The sequence below is a fragment of the Botrytis byssoidea genome (genome assembly GCF_014898295.1).
Source record: "Botrytis byssoidea strain MUCL 94 chromosome Unknown BBYS_023, whole genome shotgun sequence".
NCBI classification, from domain to species: domain Eukaryota; kingdom Fungi; phylum Ascomycota; class Leotiomycetes; order Helotiales; family Sclerotiniaceae; genus Botrytis; species Botrytis byssoidea.
In genome coordinates, this window is record NW_024065864.1 from 639,896 (window position 1) to 656,893 (window position 16,998).

Sequence of the window (16,998 nt, forward strand, 5' to 3'; positions counted from 1 at the left end):
TATATTGATATATGATCCTCCTGGCCTACTATCATTCGTTGAGCTGAGTTTATTATGAAAATCGACAATATGCTCCTTCCTGTATCTATGAGTCCAAGACAATGGCCACCTTTCGAGAGAGCCCTGGTAGTTTTTTCAGACTAGTCGGTGCTTTCGATTGGGCAGTAACGGCAGGAAGCAGAAAGAGGACCGGCTCCTTCTGCGGAATTCATTGGGATTTAAAAGTGCCTATCAGTCGCCCAAATATGATATTACAATACGGGACGAGTTGATGTAAGGGGTACTTCCAGTCTGTCACTAACGGTAGATGTAAAACATCCCTCCTGTGGATCTTATCGTGGGCTATAAACTTATGCACGCCGCCTACTCTGATACTACTCTGCGGGTCGACTCGATGTGAAAAGTAGTATTGTGTCCATATATTCGTGAGGTAACCATGCTGATCGACTGCTGCAAGCTAGAGAAACGAGAGCATCCCACGAGTTCAGAGTTTTCAATGCTTATTCGTCGGCATTTCTTGAATGTCTGGAAGCTAAAAGAAGAGTTCGACCCTCCATGGATCTTGTTGTGAGTTGTAAATACGGTCTTCTACTTCATATAATATCTCTTTTTGTGTTCAAACTGCCGTGTGGACTTGCACTGAGCGCTCTACATACGAGTAAAGTCTAACATTCGACTGCCGGAGAAGAGAGACAATGCAGCCTTTTGTGAGCAAGCAATCGGGGCTATCTGGTCCTCAATGACTTTTAAAATGGAACGGAAAGGGCCGATTCCCCGACTTCCTCGCAGACTTTATCGTGATTTGTATCCATCTTCTGCCTCGTATAATGTTATTTCTCGGTGTCCGGACTACATTGAGAACTGGCGATGAGTCCTTATGCCGATCCGCGAGTCATAGATGTCGATTAAGCTTAGAATAGGAAGAGGGGTTCTTTGGTGGATAAGAAGTCAGTCTCCTTCAGTCGTCAGTAATACTCGGAAATAAAGAGAAGATCCCGAAAGATTCAGGTACCTCACTGTCAATTGTTATTCTGATCTTCTGCCTTATCCAATGTCGTTTCTCGTGTCGATTTACCACGAGGATTGGCAACGAGGGCTTTCGTGTGTGGGTAAGATGTAAGGGTCAGGTTTTGAAGAGATTCTTTGGTCGACAAGCAGTTAGTATGGCCAAGTCCCGACAGCAATTGGAAGAGAATAGAGATTACCGCGAGTTTTTAGAACCTGGCCTCCACCCTATCTGATATTGTTTCATGTTTCGAAGTCATCACCAGAGCTTAGAATGTGCTTCTCCACCTGCGTATTTTAGATAAGTCGGGGTTTAAGAAAGAAACGGGCTCTCAAATCGGCAAATAGTATCTTCCAGTCTTCGATGACGATCAGAGACAAGACGAAGCGCCTGCCTCTCCACGGATCTTATTGTAAATTTATAAAATCTGCTTTTCGCTCTACCAGTATTGTGTTTGTTACTTCGCTTCAGCTTAATGTGAAAGTTGACAGTGCTGAAAGATGCTCTTTGGGGTTTGGAAACGATGGCCGGATTCGAAAAACGAAGCAGGACAAAGATGGCGTATTCAGTGGTTAAGCAGTCAGTATCATTCGGTCTTCAGCATTCATAAGAAACGCGAGCAACAAGCATGTTCTTTTACAGACTCTGTCTTACATATCAAGTATTTACTTCTCCCAACCTGTCCCTCCTCTTCTTTAGATTTGGTTGACAGCAAGGTCCTTTACCTGTTATTGAAGTCTCTCATGACCATGTGCCAAAATATCGAGGGGATTAAGGGCTGATCAACAAATGATATTTGGAGGTTCGAGGTGGCTTTCACGGGTACGAGGAAGCGCCGAATACTTTTGCTGAGCTTGAAAGAGGTAAGTTTATGCCATTCTCCTAGTGTATAACCTCTTTTTATATAGATTACCATCGGGTCGGAACAATGCCCAACTGCAATTCGAGAGGAAGAACAGCCAGTGGAACCGGAGAAAAGCTTTCCATTTCGAAGCGGGTAGTATTTTCTATTATCAACGATAGTCTGCCGCGGGAAGGACTACAGGTCGTATCATCGTAATTTTCTGCTACTTCTTTAACTCGGCACTGTTGTGCAAGCCTACACTGATAACGCTCGAAGTCAAACCTGTGTTCCTGTGGTATATAGTAGCAAAAGCTGATGGCGTAGAGAAAGCGCTTCAATAATCAAGTAAGCAACTGATTTCTGTGGCTATTAGAGACGACCCGAAGGAAGACGAAGGTTCCAACTGCTTCTTTGGTTCCGTTATAGCTGTCGCACTTCCTTTGAATGAATGTAAGTTCTTTAATGTTCGGATCAGTGAGATTAATAGAACTTCGAACAGCAGGAATACAGAATGCCTACAAGGCGAGAAGGTATAGGAAATATCATTCGGCTGCTCGGCAGTTACCTACCATATATGATCTTTAGCAGCGACGGGAAGCAGAGGACCAACTTCGACCAAGACTCTTGCCTCTTCAACGAAGCTTTATTTCATTCCTTTTACCTGAATACCGTTCACGAATATTGAGATTAACATGGAGGTGTTAGCAGAATCAAAACAAAGTTTATATCAATGCAAGAAGTTAGTCAATCAAGAGAAAAGACTGATGACAAGTAGAAAGTCTGGAGCCTTCTCCCAGAATAGTTTGCTGCTGCAGAGTGAGAATAGACAGGTATGTCAGGTGAAAAACATACCAGAACAAGACAATAAAGGAGGTTGAAAGGAATGTCCAACTAAAGTATATTACCATAGGATATCTAATGAAGCTGATAATACCAGTGATGGATGCTTTAGAACCAGATACTCAGTGAGGGAGGATCAAATATCAGCATATCACAGTTCTCAGGTTGTGGCAGAAAGTTATGGCAGAAACGACTAGACAGACCCTCGAGGGTATCTAGGTACATAAGACCCTTTTAGGCTAAGTTTCATTCTTAGTTCCATTAAGCTCACACAATCTTTCCCATCGCCTTTAATTCAAAATAACCATTCCTACTCAACTTCAAAATCCATTTCTCTCTTCCTCCACACCAGCCAAGTACCACAATCAACACCAGCACCTCAACGCCAATATATAACAAGCAAAGGTATGTAATTTAATTCTTATTACATTCTTCTTCTCATTCTTCTGCTACTCTCTGCTTTGATTGAAGCTTTGGGCATCTTCTAATTGCTGTTGACGGCATCTGGAAGTCCTTGATCGGCAAGGTCGCTGCAATCAAAGATCAAACACTTCAAGCTGAATCAACAACAAAAGGTACTGACACTTAAAGAATATAGTAGGAATACCTCAAGGATATACATCAAGCTTTTCGAAATGATCTAATATCAATTACAGTACTATTGTGCGCATTGGAAGGTTGAGATGGCTCCGCCAGCCGTAAGTATCACTCCCGCATCTACCTTTTGCCTCACACATAAGTTGACCTCTTTGTATAGTCAGGTAAAAAAAACATTTTCTACGATTGAATCACTCCATAGCGATAAATGTACGAGTCTGCTTGCTGTTATACTATTGTTGTATATTTACATTGTGTCGGCACAGTTGCATGTTGGAGTCTATGCTAGTGCATGAACATGACATCAATTCAGATGGTCTTGACCAGCGTCTGGCCATGCAACATGATGTATAGGCTTGCAATTAGTCATCTTAAGCAAAGCTCACACATAAATGTACAGAAAAGGGCCTACTATTCATCATTTGGATATGGAAAATTTACTCTCTGCATTGGTCGGGTCAGTGACCTCAAACAAAGCGTACAGTCATGTCCACAGAGAAAGGCATGTCTTCTGCTATCAAATTATTGAAGCATAACGTCTAAAAAATGGAGTGCTTTGACAAAATCGTGTGAGTTTCATTCAACAAAGCAGTCTCTTCATTGAAATTGTCATTCCCCTCTTTGCAAAAAAAGTTAAACTTGATTGTTATTTGCCCTAACTCACCGCCACGGTGTGAATATTCACCATTGAGCTTTGCCACAACAGATAGCAAGCGCTTCCTTTTCAACGCTTCATGTGCAAGATTCTGATTGGTTCTCCATAAACTCAAACTCTCACTCGCAAAGCGGTACCAAGCACCACGCCGATAATACATCCCTATTCGCCTGTACCCCAACACTCAATCTCTTTTTACCTTGTTGCAGGCTCTATATTCTACTACTGCGTAAGAGGGTTGCCAACTACATATCTTTCTCCACGCGATACCACCCATCGTCACTATCTCACGCCACTGCTCAACCATATTGACCGTCAATTCCTATCCTTCATGCGAAAGAGCATCTGATACCGAACCTTCCCGTCGTCGCACAGCTTCTTGTCCACTTCTCTTGCTATCGCTGCGAAGTCCTACAATTGATTCCTTCCATTGCGCATAAGTTCCAGTCAACAATACCTACTGTCACACAGAATACAAGAAGCTTGACGTCAATTTATCTTGCTTCCACAAGAAAGTTGAAGTGCTAGCTTGATATACCGCACAATACGATCACTATCAACTTCAAGCCACAAGCTGTCGACAATCTTCCTAGTACCTTTTGCTTTCGCAAATATCAATCCTTTCATTCAAGGCGAGCAATTCGGTAATGCTATAAACCACGGCATCCTTCTCCATACCTTCCTCTCTCGTTCTTTCAACTTCAAGAAAATCTCCTCCCGAAACACAATATCTCGTTTAGATCACAAGCTTTTTTATTTGCGCATTCAACACCAGAGATTTTCAAAGCTCTTAAAATCATACAATTGGGTCAATTTCAACGTGCCTTCGCAAATTTTTTCTCGTGGGCTATAGTTCGGACGACGCCAAGCTTCTCTTTGATCAAGTTTCCCTCTTTTTTCCATCAACTACGTTGAAAAAATCCCTCACAGCGACCCACCTCTGTCATATCACACCTTCCTCAAAAGAACTTCAACTATAGTCGTTTGATATCCGCCATACCATCAGTATTTGCAAGGTCTTCCTTCTATTCAACTACCCTCACAAAGCCCCTGGGATTACCGAATCTCCGGAAGCTCGTTTAGCTCCTTCAATTTCGATCCTTCCCATTTTGCATCCACACCAGAGAGTTTTTCTAGGACGGCTGTCTCGTACGATCCTAGAATCACGTCATTTGGATATACCAACCTTTTCTACGTCTTCAACTTATTGATCTCTGACCATTAACCATATTGACCATCTCTTTCCTCTTTACTTTAATATACGGTTTATACATTGCAATAAATATAATTTGCATTCAGGGCTTATTTTTGTTGAGAATATTCACTGAAGAACCCCTTTCCATTAGCAACAGTTGTCGTTTATCGATTTCTAGAACTTCATTTCCCCAGTAGGGAGTAAACAAGAGATTAATCGTACGACAAGCTTCATTACTCCGTACACTTCTCATAACTCTTTATTTCAGACCTCTTGCAATTTCCAGCTGGAGAGTCTTGTCCATTGTCCCAATACTTCATCTGTCTAAAGGAGATTTGTCAGTTTCTATTTGTTTCTTAAGACCGCACACTTCTGTTCTATGATTCTGATGTTTATGACGTCATGCTAACACATTCTATAGACCTCCGAAGATCATAAAGCCTTTTAAAAGAGTAAGTAAACTCTCCCCAGTCAAGACCCCAGATATCTCGCCCTCCACAAGATGTTATTTCCCATCTTCTTCCTATGTCCTCGAGCCAAGTCAAGAAACAATTCATTCCTCTTCCGCCTTTTCTCATATCAATACTAACATATTCAGAGGGTGAAAATGGAGCCCATTACCGAGGAGACGGCCGGTTTCCGCCAGGCAGCCCAAAGTTACCTGGCGGAAAACCGCGCCGAGATGGAGTCGTTAATCCACGAAAGCACCGATCGGCTCATGGAGCAAACACGGGTTCCGGCCCAGGAGGCCCATAGCTGGGAGACGAGGACTGTCGAGCTCCAAACAGAGTTCATGGTAAGTTGTTCTTCCAATTTTACTTCGCGTTGAGGTTTGTTATTAGAGTTGATGTAGAACGTGAAAATTTCATATTTGGCAATTTGCTCTGATACATCCTCCAAACGTCGAACAAAAGCATTGGTAATTTTGAACAACAAATCCTGACCTTCACAGGAACTCTTGAAACAATATCTGGAAGCGGGAGGCGCTGTCCTCGCCGCACCCATATACCGTGCGGATGCCCGTAAGCTCAAACACTCTTTGTCGGATAGTGAAAGCCTCATGCTAATAATATCTAGTAAGGGTCGGCGGACGACCAGCAATACGCCCTTCGAGAGTTCATCTTTTCACGGAGTTCAAGAAGCGGTATGCACCTGGCAGTGTGCCACTTCATCTTCAGCATCTCCTGGACCATAGATCTAATGGACTATGGATCCAAGCTTTGGCTGTACAGAACCAAGATGGGGACATGATCCAATGTAAGTAGCTCCTTAATATCCCCTTTCATTTGAAACGATACTGCTATCAGAATTACAAACGACTGACTCAATCATTTAGTGAAAAGAATAACCGATGAATCAACACCCCAAGGGGAAGACTTTACTGTCTGGAAGTGGTTGTTCTGTGAACTTGGAGAAGGGGAAGATCTGAACACCTTGGTGACGGAAAAGGAGAGATGGGGATGGGCTGGAAAGTTCACGTGGGGAACGCCATTGGAGAGGGGAGAGCAGTGGGGGCATGGACAGTTACTTGGTGGAGATGAGGAGAATATCGTGGTGTTGACGTAGGGCCTCTGATACAGTATGAGCATGGGGGCTGATCCTCGCATGGATCAGCAGCTGCCAAGACACGGGTCGCACCGTGACACTCGCGCCCTGGCACTTTTAGAGCACTCTACTGTTGATGATGGTCAGGGGTGGGTGATGTGGTGGATATGAACTTACGACTTACGAAAAGACGAGACGACGACACGATCATCCTTCTTTCTCAATTCATCCTGACTATAGATATTTGCATTTATATCGGCGTCAGATTTCGCCTCGCATGGTGTCTAGAAGTTGCGAAAATTTTTGCCTGGCATGGCATTGTTTAGAGGGGAATTGGGCTTATACCATCGTTGCATTTGCGTTCGCGTTGCGCGCTGGATTTTATTATAAAAAGTATTTTACTATCTTGATACCCATTAAACTAATATGGCTTGCCATTTGTTCTCATACATGACCTATTCTTGATATCTCCGTGATTAATACATATCATTTCCTGGTATCGAATGTTTGATGGTTGTAGCAGTTGAGCATGTCTAGAATTCTTCGACTTATGAATTTATAAGGTAGACTATTGACTATTAATCAATGACCAAAAGCAGCGCATCTAGAAGCCGTTGAGCTCACTTGATAGATTAAGTCCGCTGGTAAAGTCTTTCAATTTTGGATCTTAAAAAAATCCAAGCATGGGCAGTTCAAAAGTTGTAAATTATCCGAAGGAAAAAAAATTCCTATTTTCTCCCGAGAGACCAAGTACTCAAATGCAACGACAACGGCATCTCACTGAATTTGACAATAAAAGCAGTAGTCTTTGGCGCATCTCGCAGATCTAAATCGCCACGAACTACTCTACACAAAATATCTCGCGGAACAATCTATCATTTTCAAAATTATTTTCATTATGACGAGTAACGAATCGAGGTTAGAGAAGGTTAAGTTTACTTTACACATCAACTCGATTCTTATTGACTAGAATGATAGACAGATAAAATAAGATCGTCAAGGCCTCTGATCACAAAAGACAGTTATCCCATTAATTCAATCAACAAAAGTTTAGGAGGAACAATGTCCAGGCGTACAAATAACCTGGACAATAGAGACACGCTACTCACCTACCTGCTTCAATCCACTGAGATTTCCGATAGTGTATCTCCGCCTGGATATTGCACTCTCTTGATATGGCTTAACTAGACTCTATGCCTGGAGAACTCGGATCCCGATGCGGTGAAGGGAACCTGTCCAACCTTAGTCTGAAATCGTCTTTGGACCGAGAATAAACATCAAGCACTTTGGGTGGAAGAGAGAGACACACTACTTGAATATATGTAGACTTGAAGATCTCATAGCTTCGAGCCAATGAAGAGAATGGATGGATAAGAAGTTATGAAGAGTACCCCTAACGCTCTTTTTAACCCTGCATTAATAGAAATGCTCGATCCAATAGCGGTTTGAGCACTCAACGGAAAGAGATACTCCATTTTCGTTTCCTCGGCTATTTGGACTACATGAGCACCAAGTTCCGTCTCATAGTCATTCATTTTCAACTCCTCCATAGAAACTAAGCACCTCCCAAACAAATCTTCATGGACTTCCTGCTCACTGGCTCCGCAGGCTTATATCTTTAGGCGTATCTGAAGGAACCCGATGAGAAACAACGGAGTAGATGTATCAGGAGCGTGGAAGCGATGTCACGAGGCCTCTGCTGTAGTAGTAACGCTTGCATAGAATAGCAAGTCCCATATCCGATAGAGAGGAAAAGCTGCGGGGAATTAAGAAGAACCAAGTTAGGGAGTCCATGGAATTAAATACTAGATATTAGTATAAATTGAAGAAACGGAGTGGTCCAGAGATAATATTTTAGCGAAAAATGTATCAATTCAATTCGTCCATCCAAATTTGGCAGCCCTGCCCGAGTATTTCTTTCGAATTAAGCGGCTAACGACAGTTGTTTCATATTATTCTGATCATTTCCGATAGTAGACCCATAATATCCTGCCAATTTTCCTTGGAAAACTCTAATTAAATCATCAGTGCACTCATCAATTCTGTCCAAAACAAAAACTTTACCTACTTTCCGAAACATTTTCGACCATAGATATAAATACACGCCACACGTTTCCCAGTAGACATTACGAGCTAGGTTTTAATTTTGGCGACGCTATCAAATAATCCCGAATATCCGGTACAAGTTGTTGTTTGCTTTCAAGAGCTTATAGATCAGACTCCGAAGCACACATACTGTAATGCCTAGTTGAATTAAGAGTTACTACTGTTGCACTAAAATCCAACATCGGATGATTCGATTTCCATGGTCTACACGCGAAACCCAGCAGCTCGCCAGATAAATTGAAAAGTATGAGTTCCTTTTCTGAGGCCACCATACACATACAGAGGAAATTATAGGAGGTGGGTATTCCTCTCTGTTCGAAAATTTGGATTTCTTTGAATTTCTGGATTTATTTTGCAAGTACTGGGGACCGAGTAACCATTGTGACTGCACATTCCTCCTCTGTCGTCTTGGGATGCGTTAAAAATAATGAATATATTGTAACATTCTCCTGATCGATCTTTTGTTCCTGCAACACTGCCTCAATCCAATAGAATCTGTCTTTATTATGACACTTCATATGGATGTTTCAGTCCAAGATAATGTTTGAACTTAATGTTTACTTTTGAATCTTTTGAATCTTTTGAATCTTTTGAATCTTTTAAATCTTTTAAATCTTTTAAATCTTTTAAAGTTTCATTATTTCATTATACAATCATATTCTGAGCTTACTCGCTAACCTCACTACTTTCTATCTTCGGCACAACGCAAGGACGACCACCAACAGAAGCAGAAGGCCTAGCGCTTACTTGTAAAACTGGTCCCAGCGTACTATCCGACTTATTATTTCGGTCTCTGTGCGCCAGCAATTGCATAAACAGATCTTCAGAAATCGCATGGTTGACTTGAAGGCCATTTCCAGCAGCTTCGTTGTCTCTAATTTCCAGCTGAGATACTTCTCGCCACCCCTTTTCTCCAATGGGTCCATTGATCTGTAGCGCTTGGTCTCGGGTCACATTTTTCAAAACCACCCGACTGGAAACCTGACCCGCGTCTTTGACATTTCCATCTGTTCTTGAGGAGAGATCTTCACTCCTGATATGCACCAGTCCATCTTCTAGTATCTGTTAGCGAAGTCTCGCATTAGGTGGACTAGCATACTTTCGGGGCAATGGCCCTTAACCATATCTGCAATCTTAAGACCTCCATCATCTCCAAATACATTGCGAAGTAGCCCGTCCACTCGATTCAAGATCTCCATGTTTATCGCAACTTCATCGCCTACGAACTGCGTCACTCCCACATGGGCAACATGTAAACCCAAACCCAAATTCGACTTTGCGTGCTCAAGCCGCTCCATCAGCTTTGCGAGTGTCTCCTGCTCTTTGGTTCCCTGGAAGAATTGGTGAGCAAAACGCCGTGCTTGACTCTTGTCTCCCGGTACCATTGATTCTAGGGTACCTATCAGCTCCATCGCTATCTTACGAATGTTCTCAATCTCAGAAAGAACAGCCGCAGTGCGCAAATTAGCTTCATGCTTGACGAGCTCGAGGATAGTCAAGATTCCTTGAATCTCCACAACGTGAGCTCCGAGCACTCTTGAGGAGTTTTTCTGGTCGTCGTATGTTTTTCGCAGTCGGCTGAGAAGACCGATGGTCGATTCTAGCAATGCCGATACAGCAGATATCGCTCCTATGATTTCCAATCCGGCCTAGTTTTCATTTAGTATATCTATCCACCTTACATATCTTCGATAGAGTATCTACCATCCTATGAGACTTTGCAGTAAACGATAACGTAAGATTCGTAGCCACAAGTTTAGTTTCTCAGTAGAGGAAACTAGATAAATACTCGGAATTCTGCTATTCTCAGACTTCCAAATATATAATCCGGATCTCGAGGTCTTCTAGTTAGTTGTGGGTTGGACACCACAATCAAAATCTCAGAACATGCCTACATACATACCCAGTATATAAAGAAACCCACAACAGCAAATAATCCCGCGCGTATCTCCAATCCCAACCCCAAACCCTACCCCAACACCCAACACCACTCAACCATCCCCCCTCCTCACAAAAACACCAACAACCCACCAAACCATCGAGCAAGCAAACCAGCTTCGCGGGTACATAAATAAATACATTCAAGCTGGCGATGCGCTTTGCTATATTTTTCCACGCCGTCGATCTGAATTTATTGGATATCAACACACCTTCACATTCGCAGGGGAAAGTGGTGTGGCAGATACATTCCCCACCTGGCGATTTATTGGTTCATGTAAGATTACGATATCCATGTGTGCGTTCACACTGATGAGGCAGGTAGGTAGGCGCCTAAGTGGATTCGAATGTATGGAGTGGAGTACTTAAGCGATGTGGGGAATTTGAATCGATCTTGCATGAAAGTTTTCTTGAGTATCCAAATCTTTGCTGATAGTACTGGTAACTCGGAGAGTATAATTCAGAGGTTCTCTAGTTGCGAATTCCAAATATTCGATGGATGTTGAAATAAAATCATATGTCGCAAGTGGAAACATACTGGCAGGAAGTGCGAATATTCAGATGGATGGCCTTCTAGGGAAAAATACTTTTATTTACTTCCTACTCAGATTACCTCAAAGATACAAGAGTTATAAACACATACATATACAAACACCGAAGCATATATTAAATTTCAACATAACAAATTCAATATTATCCTCATGAATTTTCTCTTCCTCTTCCCTAATTACACCTCGTAACCCGCATTCCTCATCTTCATTCACAATCTCTCTTCCTCCCGCAACATCCACACAGCACCAGCTAGTATAGACAAGCAAAGCCAGATTATTAATACACATAAATATACACAGCGACTCTCCCTTGCCTTCTTTTCCACGACGAAGCGAAACCGAGCTAATCCAACTCAAGACGTTCCAAATCTGTTCCCTGGTTCTCAAGTGACCATCACAAGCGAACCCCTATTTCCTCTTTTCTTTTCACACATTCTCCCTTATCCACCTCTTTCTTGTCCTCTCTCCTATTTCAAACAAAGAACCCAGAAAAATCCAAGCCAGCGCAAAAGCAAACTCAACAACAGCGAACGGGGTATAACCACAACCAGCCAACCAACCAACCAACAACGCGCCCAATCAAATCCAGTAAGCAATTTGGGCCAACTAAGAGCAAAACCAATGCCAATTAAATAGCAAAGTAGTAACAAGAAGCGCACTACTCATCAAAGTGCCTACAGATTAAAACGTCCTACATCTTCCCAAAAACTTGATAAACGCCATTCTTTCCTTTTTCTGTCATACTCGCCATGTAATCATTCCTCCATCTGTCATCCATCAAGAGAACAGATTATCGGAAGCTTTTTGAGGGCAGCGTCATGCGTATCGTATATACATAATCGTCGTAATGTATCTTTCTTTTTTTATGTGATAAAAACTGCATCAGTTTCATCCAGTGATTGTGGTATCAACTTCTGCTTCCTCATCTTCATTTTTTCCCTCGGCGACGGCTTGATGTGCCGCTCTTTCATGATAAATTCTCTGTCTGCCAATTTCGGCTGCATGTAAACTATCAATATATGTTGTGAACTTTACGATCTCGCGAAGCAAATATGAAGATTTCTTTTCCCAATTCGCCATTGCTTTTTGTGCGTTAGGATGACGCGGTGAATACTGTACTAGGTTAGTGAAAATCAACCACGAGGAAGAATTGTGATACTTACAGCTAGAAGCATTGGATTTCTCAACATATTGTGTTTTTGCAATTCTTCCTCAATACTCTGCACATAAGCAGTCAGTGTTTTCAACTGATCCGGCTCCATTAAATTACTAGCTCTCATGCTCTGTATTGGAGGACTCCAATCATTTATAGCAATTCTATCACCTGGCAATCTTGATCTAACCCCTCCTACATAGCCGTGATCCAAACTTGATCGTAGAGAGCTCTGCATGCTGGGCCTAGCACCGGAAGTTGATGGTCTGGTATTCTGATCGCTGATCGCAGTGACCAGAGCGTTATTTACAATCTCATCAGACCAGCCGTATTCGATATTACTAATACCACCTACGAGAGGATGGTTTGATAACCGAGCACTCCAATAGTTGGCTGTTGTGACAAATTCTTTGACGATATCTGCTGTACCTACTTGAAAGAGATGTACTGCTCCAGTGGGCAAGGAAAGCGCCCAGACATGAGGACGAGCTTTGGAGTAGCCTGGTGAAGGAAGAGCACTAGCGATAGTTTGTCGAAGGAGGAATGAACCAAGATTTTCGGCATTCTCTTGCCAGTTTCCACCACCAACAACTCCGCCACTAGTTTTACCCTTAGGCTTGCGGACATTCTTTGTGGAGAACGAGAACAAGCTCATGTAGCCTTTTTCGATAACAGCAAATGTTTCAACCCAATTACGATCCTTTGCTTTCTTGTCGAGAGCTTCCAAATGATGCTTGTGCTTGACCATACCTTCCTTCGCCCATGGTGCACCAGCCAATTCTAAAGATTCATCATCAAGCAGAGGGGCAACACGAAGTTCTTCATGATCACTGCCCCTACTCCCTGAGCTATGGACCGTCTCTTCACGGATGATTGCTTGGCTGAGAGCATTAGCGAATCCAATGGATTGTTGATAATCGCCTTGAAATGCCGAACCAAGAGAGTCCACGGACATCGAGGTATGTTTTCCAAGAGAATACTTGCTCCAAGTACTAGACGATACTGAAGGACTCCACATAGATGATTGATCATCCAGACTAGTTCGACTGGATCCCATTCCTGAGTTAGGATATAAACGAGGTCTCGATCTAGTCTTATTGCTCCACTTCCCATTTGTGCGTACAGTCTCTGCTGTTCTTCCACGAAGATAACTAGGTGATTCTGAGGGAGCTTTACTCAGAACACTAGGAGAACGGCGCAACATACCATTGGTGAATACCGAAAGAGTGCTAGATGACGAAGCCGGCATTTGTGACCTATCGACGGCACCAAATAATGGAAGTCGATCATTCCGGATAGAATTGTAAAAATCCTTAAGAACAATCTCAACCTGTACTTCCCACGTACGTAATGTTCCGCGGAAAGGTGCCTTGACCAAGGGGCCACAATCATCCATGGGAGTATCGTAATCTAAAGGTGTAGGGGCACTTGGGTTATCAGGATCTGGACGGGGCGCAGGCTTGAATGAAGACCTCCAGGAAGGTTTTTCAAACGCTTCAATTGATATAGCGTCGGAGTTTTCGTCATTGACATGAGGATCATCAAAAGCAGAACTTCTTCCAGGGAGCACTGTAGGCCTACTAGGCTCAAATTCATGCACAGACTCAGCTACACTTCGACGGATCGTAGGCATTGTATTCTTGATGAATTGACTACGAGTCATCTTTTGCTCAATATCGGCGAGATGCAAATCCGTGTTGAGGAGAAGAACTGAGTAACAAATTGTATGTACGACATCTAACAATATTAGCTTGGTACACTTTCGATAAACTCGCAAACTTACCAGTAGCTTTAAATCCATGGTTGGGATTGCTCTGACACCATCTCTTCGAAAACGCGTCCAAGATTCTGTCAACTTGTTGACTTTCACCCTTGAGCACTAATCTGCCACACATTACACGCATCGAGGCAAGAATATTAAGATTCGAGAAGTCATAAAGGCTCATATAAGCTGTTAGCGTCCTTGCTCGAACAGCTCCCTCATCTCCCATCCATGCCGTCGCCTTTTCTTTTTGAATGAAATCCTCATTGCCATCATAAATTTTCTGTGCTCTAATTAGGTCCTCTTCCGTAGGTTGTGTATCGTCGACTCCTTCTGATTCGGAGTCATAAAATGGCTCGACATCTTCTCTATCAGACATAGTAGGTGGGCTGGAAGGGGGACCTTCTTCTTGTCCCTCAACTTGCAACAGTGGTAGACTGACAGCTGATTTGTATATGGTATCTGTAGATCCTGTAGCTGCAATCGAGTTTGCGAATTTAGGTTTCAAGGTATTTGTACCTGGCAGATCATCTTCAGATGATCCAGGTTCCAACCAAACGCGATCTTTCTCTGGAAACTCAGATTTAGAAGGAGAAAGAACGATCCAATCTTCTTCTTTGGCAGGACCTGCTGGTAGTTCCTGACTGTCATTAGAACCCACCTTGCTTAAAGGTGAATCCAAAGGAGACTCTGCTGCCCTGGGCTCTGATTTCGGTAGAACTTTGGAAGATGTTGGAGAACGTTTGGAATGTATTCTTTCATATGCCGCAACAAGAGCGATATCTCTCGCCACCGAGGTAGGGTGACCAGGAGATGTCGTACTGGGTAACGGTGTATTACCAGGTACATCTTTCGTGATCTCCAACTTAAACTTCGCGTCACGAACATTCTCAGTAGAACCTTGGAAGAATGTTTCACGTTCCTCTCTGGCCTGCCCATCGAATCCACCAGGTATTGCTAAGTTGGTACTTGCCGATCTACGTGGTTGTTTGATGGACGAATAAGATGGCTTGCGACTATCCCCGGCATGCGATGACGCGGGTTTCGAAGGAGGTATTTGTCTGATAGTAGCATTTGGGTCGGGATCGTAGTCTGGAGAAAAGCCTCTTACATGGCGTCTATTTTCAACATCATCGGAAATATCATTAACTTGCCGATCGAGACTAGCCGTTGGTGCATGAGCTTCAATAGGAGGTCTCCCTGGGCTATGAAGGTATGGATTCATGACTTGGCGAAGACTACTGACGGGGCTTGCCTCAGGTTGCCAATCTGGAATGTCCGGTCGCAATTTGTGTGGCTCGAGTTTCATGGGTGGCAACGGCATTGGTGGAACGGGGACAGGTTCGGGCTCAGATACCGACTTTTTACGCCTTCGGAAGAATGATGATGGTTTTTTGGTAATTACATGTGGTTGTTCCTTTGGGGCTTGCGGATTTTCTCGAGACGGTGCTACGTTGTTAGACTTCATCTGGTTAGCAATGTGAGTTTTGCTACCTGGATGATCCGCCGTTTCAGTAGAGGTAGTGGAACCGTGCGACGGTGGTGGGTCGAGTATCGCAACATTGTTGTTCCTGGAAGAACCGAAAACCCTTCTGAAGAATCCAGGTCGTTCCTTGGGCGTTTGGTTGAAAGCTTGCGGCGACCCGAGAATATCTTTTGTTTTTGAATATGACCCACAGTTTGGCGGAGATTGCTCTTTGATGAATGCTGGCATGGGTGGCAATTCTTTACTGCGATCATTCAAATTTAGTCCATAGTCATGCCTGGCAGTCCCCTTCGACCTATACGCGCTCTTCGAGGACTTTGCGCTCCTTTTCCTTTCTAATTTCTCCATTGGGGGATCGATAAGGCTAGGGTCGGGTCTCGAGACCAAAATTGGGGATGTAGGTCGAGGGCGTCGTGGACCACCAGGTACTGTAGGTGTGGGAGCAGCGTCGTAGTCGTATGTAGGGGTCGAAGGTACATTTGTATTGTTGTATCTTCCTGCATTTAATTGTGAAGTTACCTGGTGACCGCTTCCGTAATCAAAGCTCGAAGACCTTCCTGCTAAACCATGCGCCCACCTCTGGCTGCTTGTAACTTGTGCGTATCCAAGGTCGAAACTATTCGCACTACTCCCCACACTACTACCGGTATTCTTTCGCCCTCCTCGATGTGGAATTGGAGGTCCTCTGAGTGATCCGCCGGTATCGTTACGTATACTATTGATTCTGGTCAACCCAGTTTGGAAGTTGGAACTGCTGTTACTTCTTCGGCTGCGAGAAATCTTGTCCGAATAATGACTTGAATCGTCTGCTGGATCGTAGTCGGAGCTGAAGGAGTAAGCGTGTCCTCTGCCACCTCTAGCTGCGAAGTTCTGAGGCGATTGATATGGCTCTTCATCCCCGAAGGAGGAATATAATCGATCTTCGTCAAGTGTAGGATTGCGCAAGCTAAAATCTTCCTGTCCGAAAGAGAATTGGTCTAAGGAAAGTAGCATATGATCTACCAATGAGTCGCGGGTAACTTGTCGGGGGGAAAGGGAGAGGTCGTGAGAATCCCGGTTGTTTCGTACATTCTCAGGATCATTTTCTTTGTTGGAAGGATCAACTGGTGTAATGTCATCTAAAAATGTATGCCCTGTTCCATTCCGCAGATTAAGCGCCCGATTCGATGAAGTAATATTTTCTGGACTGGAAGCCTGCGCCTCCGGTGTCTGGGGCGGAGATATGCTTCCTCTTCTTTTTGCCTTATAGCCAGTATCAACATTCAGGTCAACGCCGAGTCGCTTCGTCGGTGCATTCGGCATCTTCTCGACGGTATGCAT

At 43.5% G+C, this 16,998-nt stretch overlaps 3 protein-coding genes across 3 annotated transcripts; 1 reads left to right on the forward strand and 2 right to left on the reverse strand.

The window, feature by feature from the left end:
• Positions 1-5,744: 5,744 nt before the first annotated feature.
• On the forward strand, positions 5,745-6,703 carry EAE97_009790 (uncharacterized protein; the record flags this gene model as incomplete). The annotated part of the gene is made up of 4 exons (XM_038880305.1): positions 5,745-5,933; positions 6,090-6,159; positions 6,215-6,394; positions 6,474-6,703. 4 exons carry the CDS (start codon positions 5,745-5,747, stop codon positions 6,701-6,703), a joined length of 669 nt encoding a protein of 222 aa, XP_038729011.1.
• Positions 6,704-9,425: 2,722 nt separating this feature from the next.
• On the reverse strand, positions 9,426-10,704 carry EAE97_009791 (uncharacterized protein). Its single transcript, XM_038880306.1, has 3 exons — positions 10,493-10,704; positions 9,888-10,437; positions 9,426-9,843 (listed from the first exon to the last, which is right to left on the reverse strand). The coding sequence occupies exons 1-3, from the start codon at positions 10,493-10,495 to the stop codon at positions 9,455-9,457; spliced, it is 942 nt and encodes a 313-aa protein (XP_038729012.1). The 5' UTR covers positions 10,496-10,704; the 3' UTR covers positions 9,426-9,454.
• Positions 10,705-12,165: 1,461 nt separating this feature from the next.
• EAE97_009792 (uncharacterized protein) lies at positions 12,166-16,998 on the reverse strand (the record flags this gene model as incomplete). The annotated part of the gene is made up of 3 exons (XM_038880307.1): positions 12,166-12,390; positions 12,441-14,167; positions 14,214-16,998. 3 exons carry the CDS (start codon positions 16,996-16,998, stop codon positions 12,166-12,168), a joined length of 4,737 nt encoding a protein of 1,578 aa, XP_038729013.1.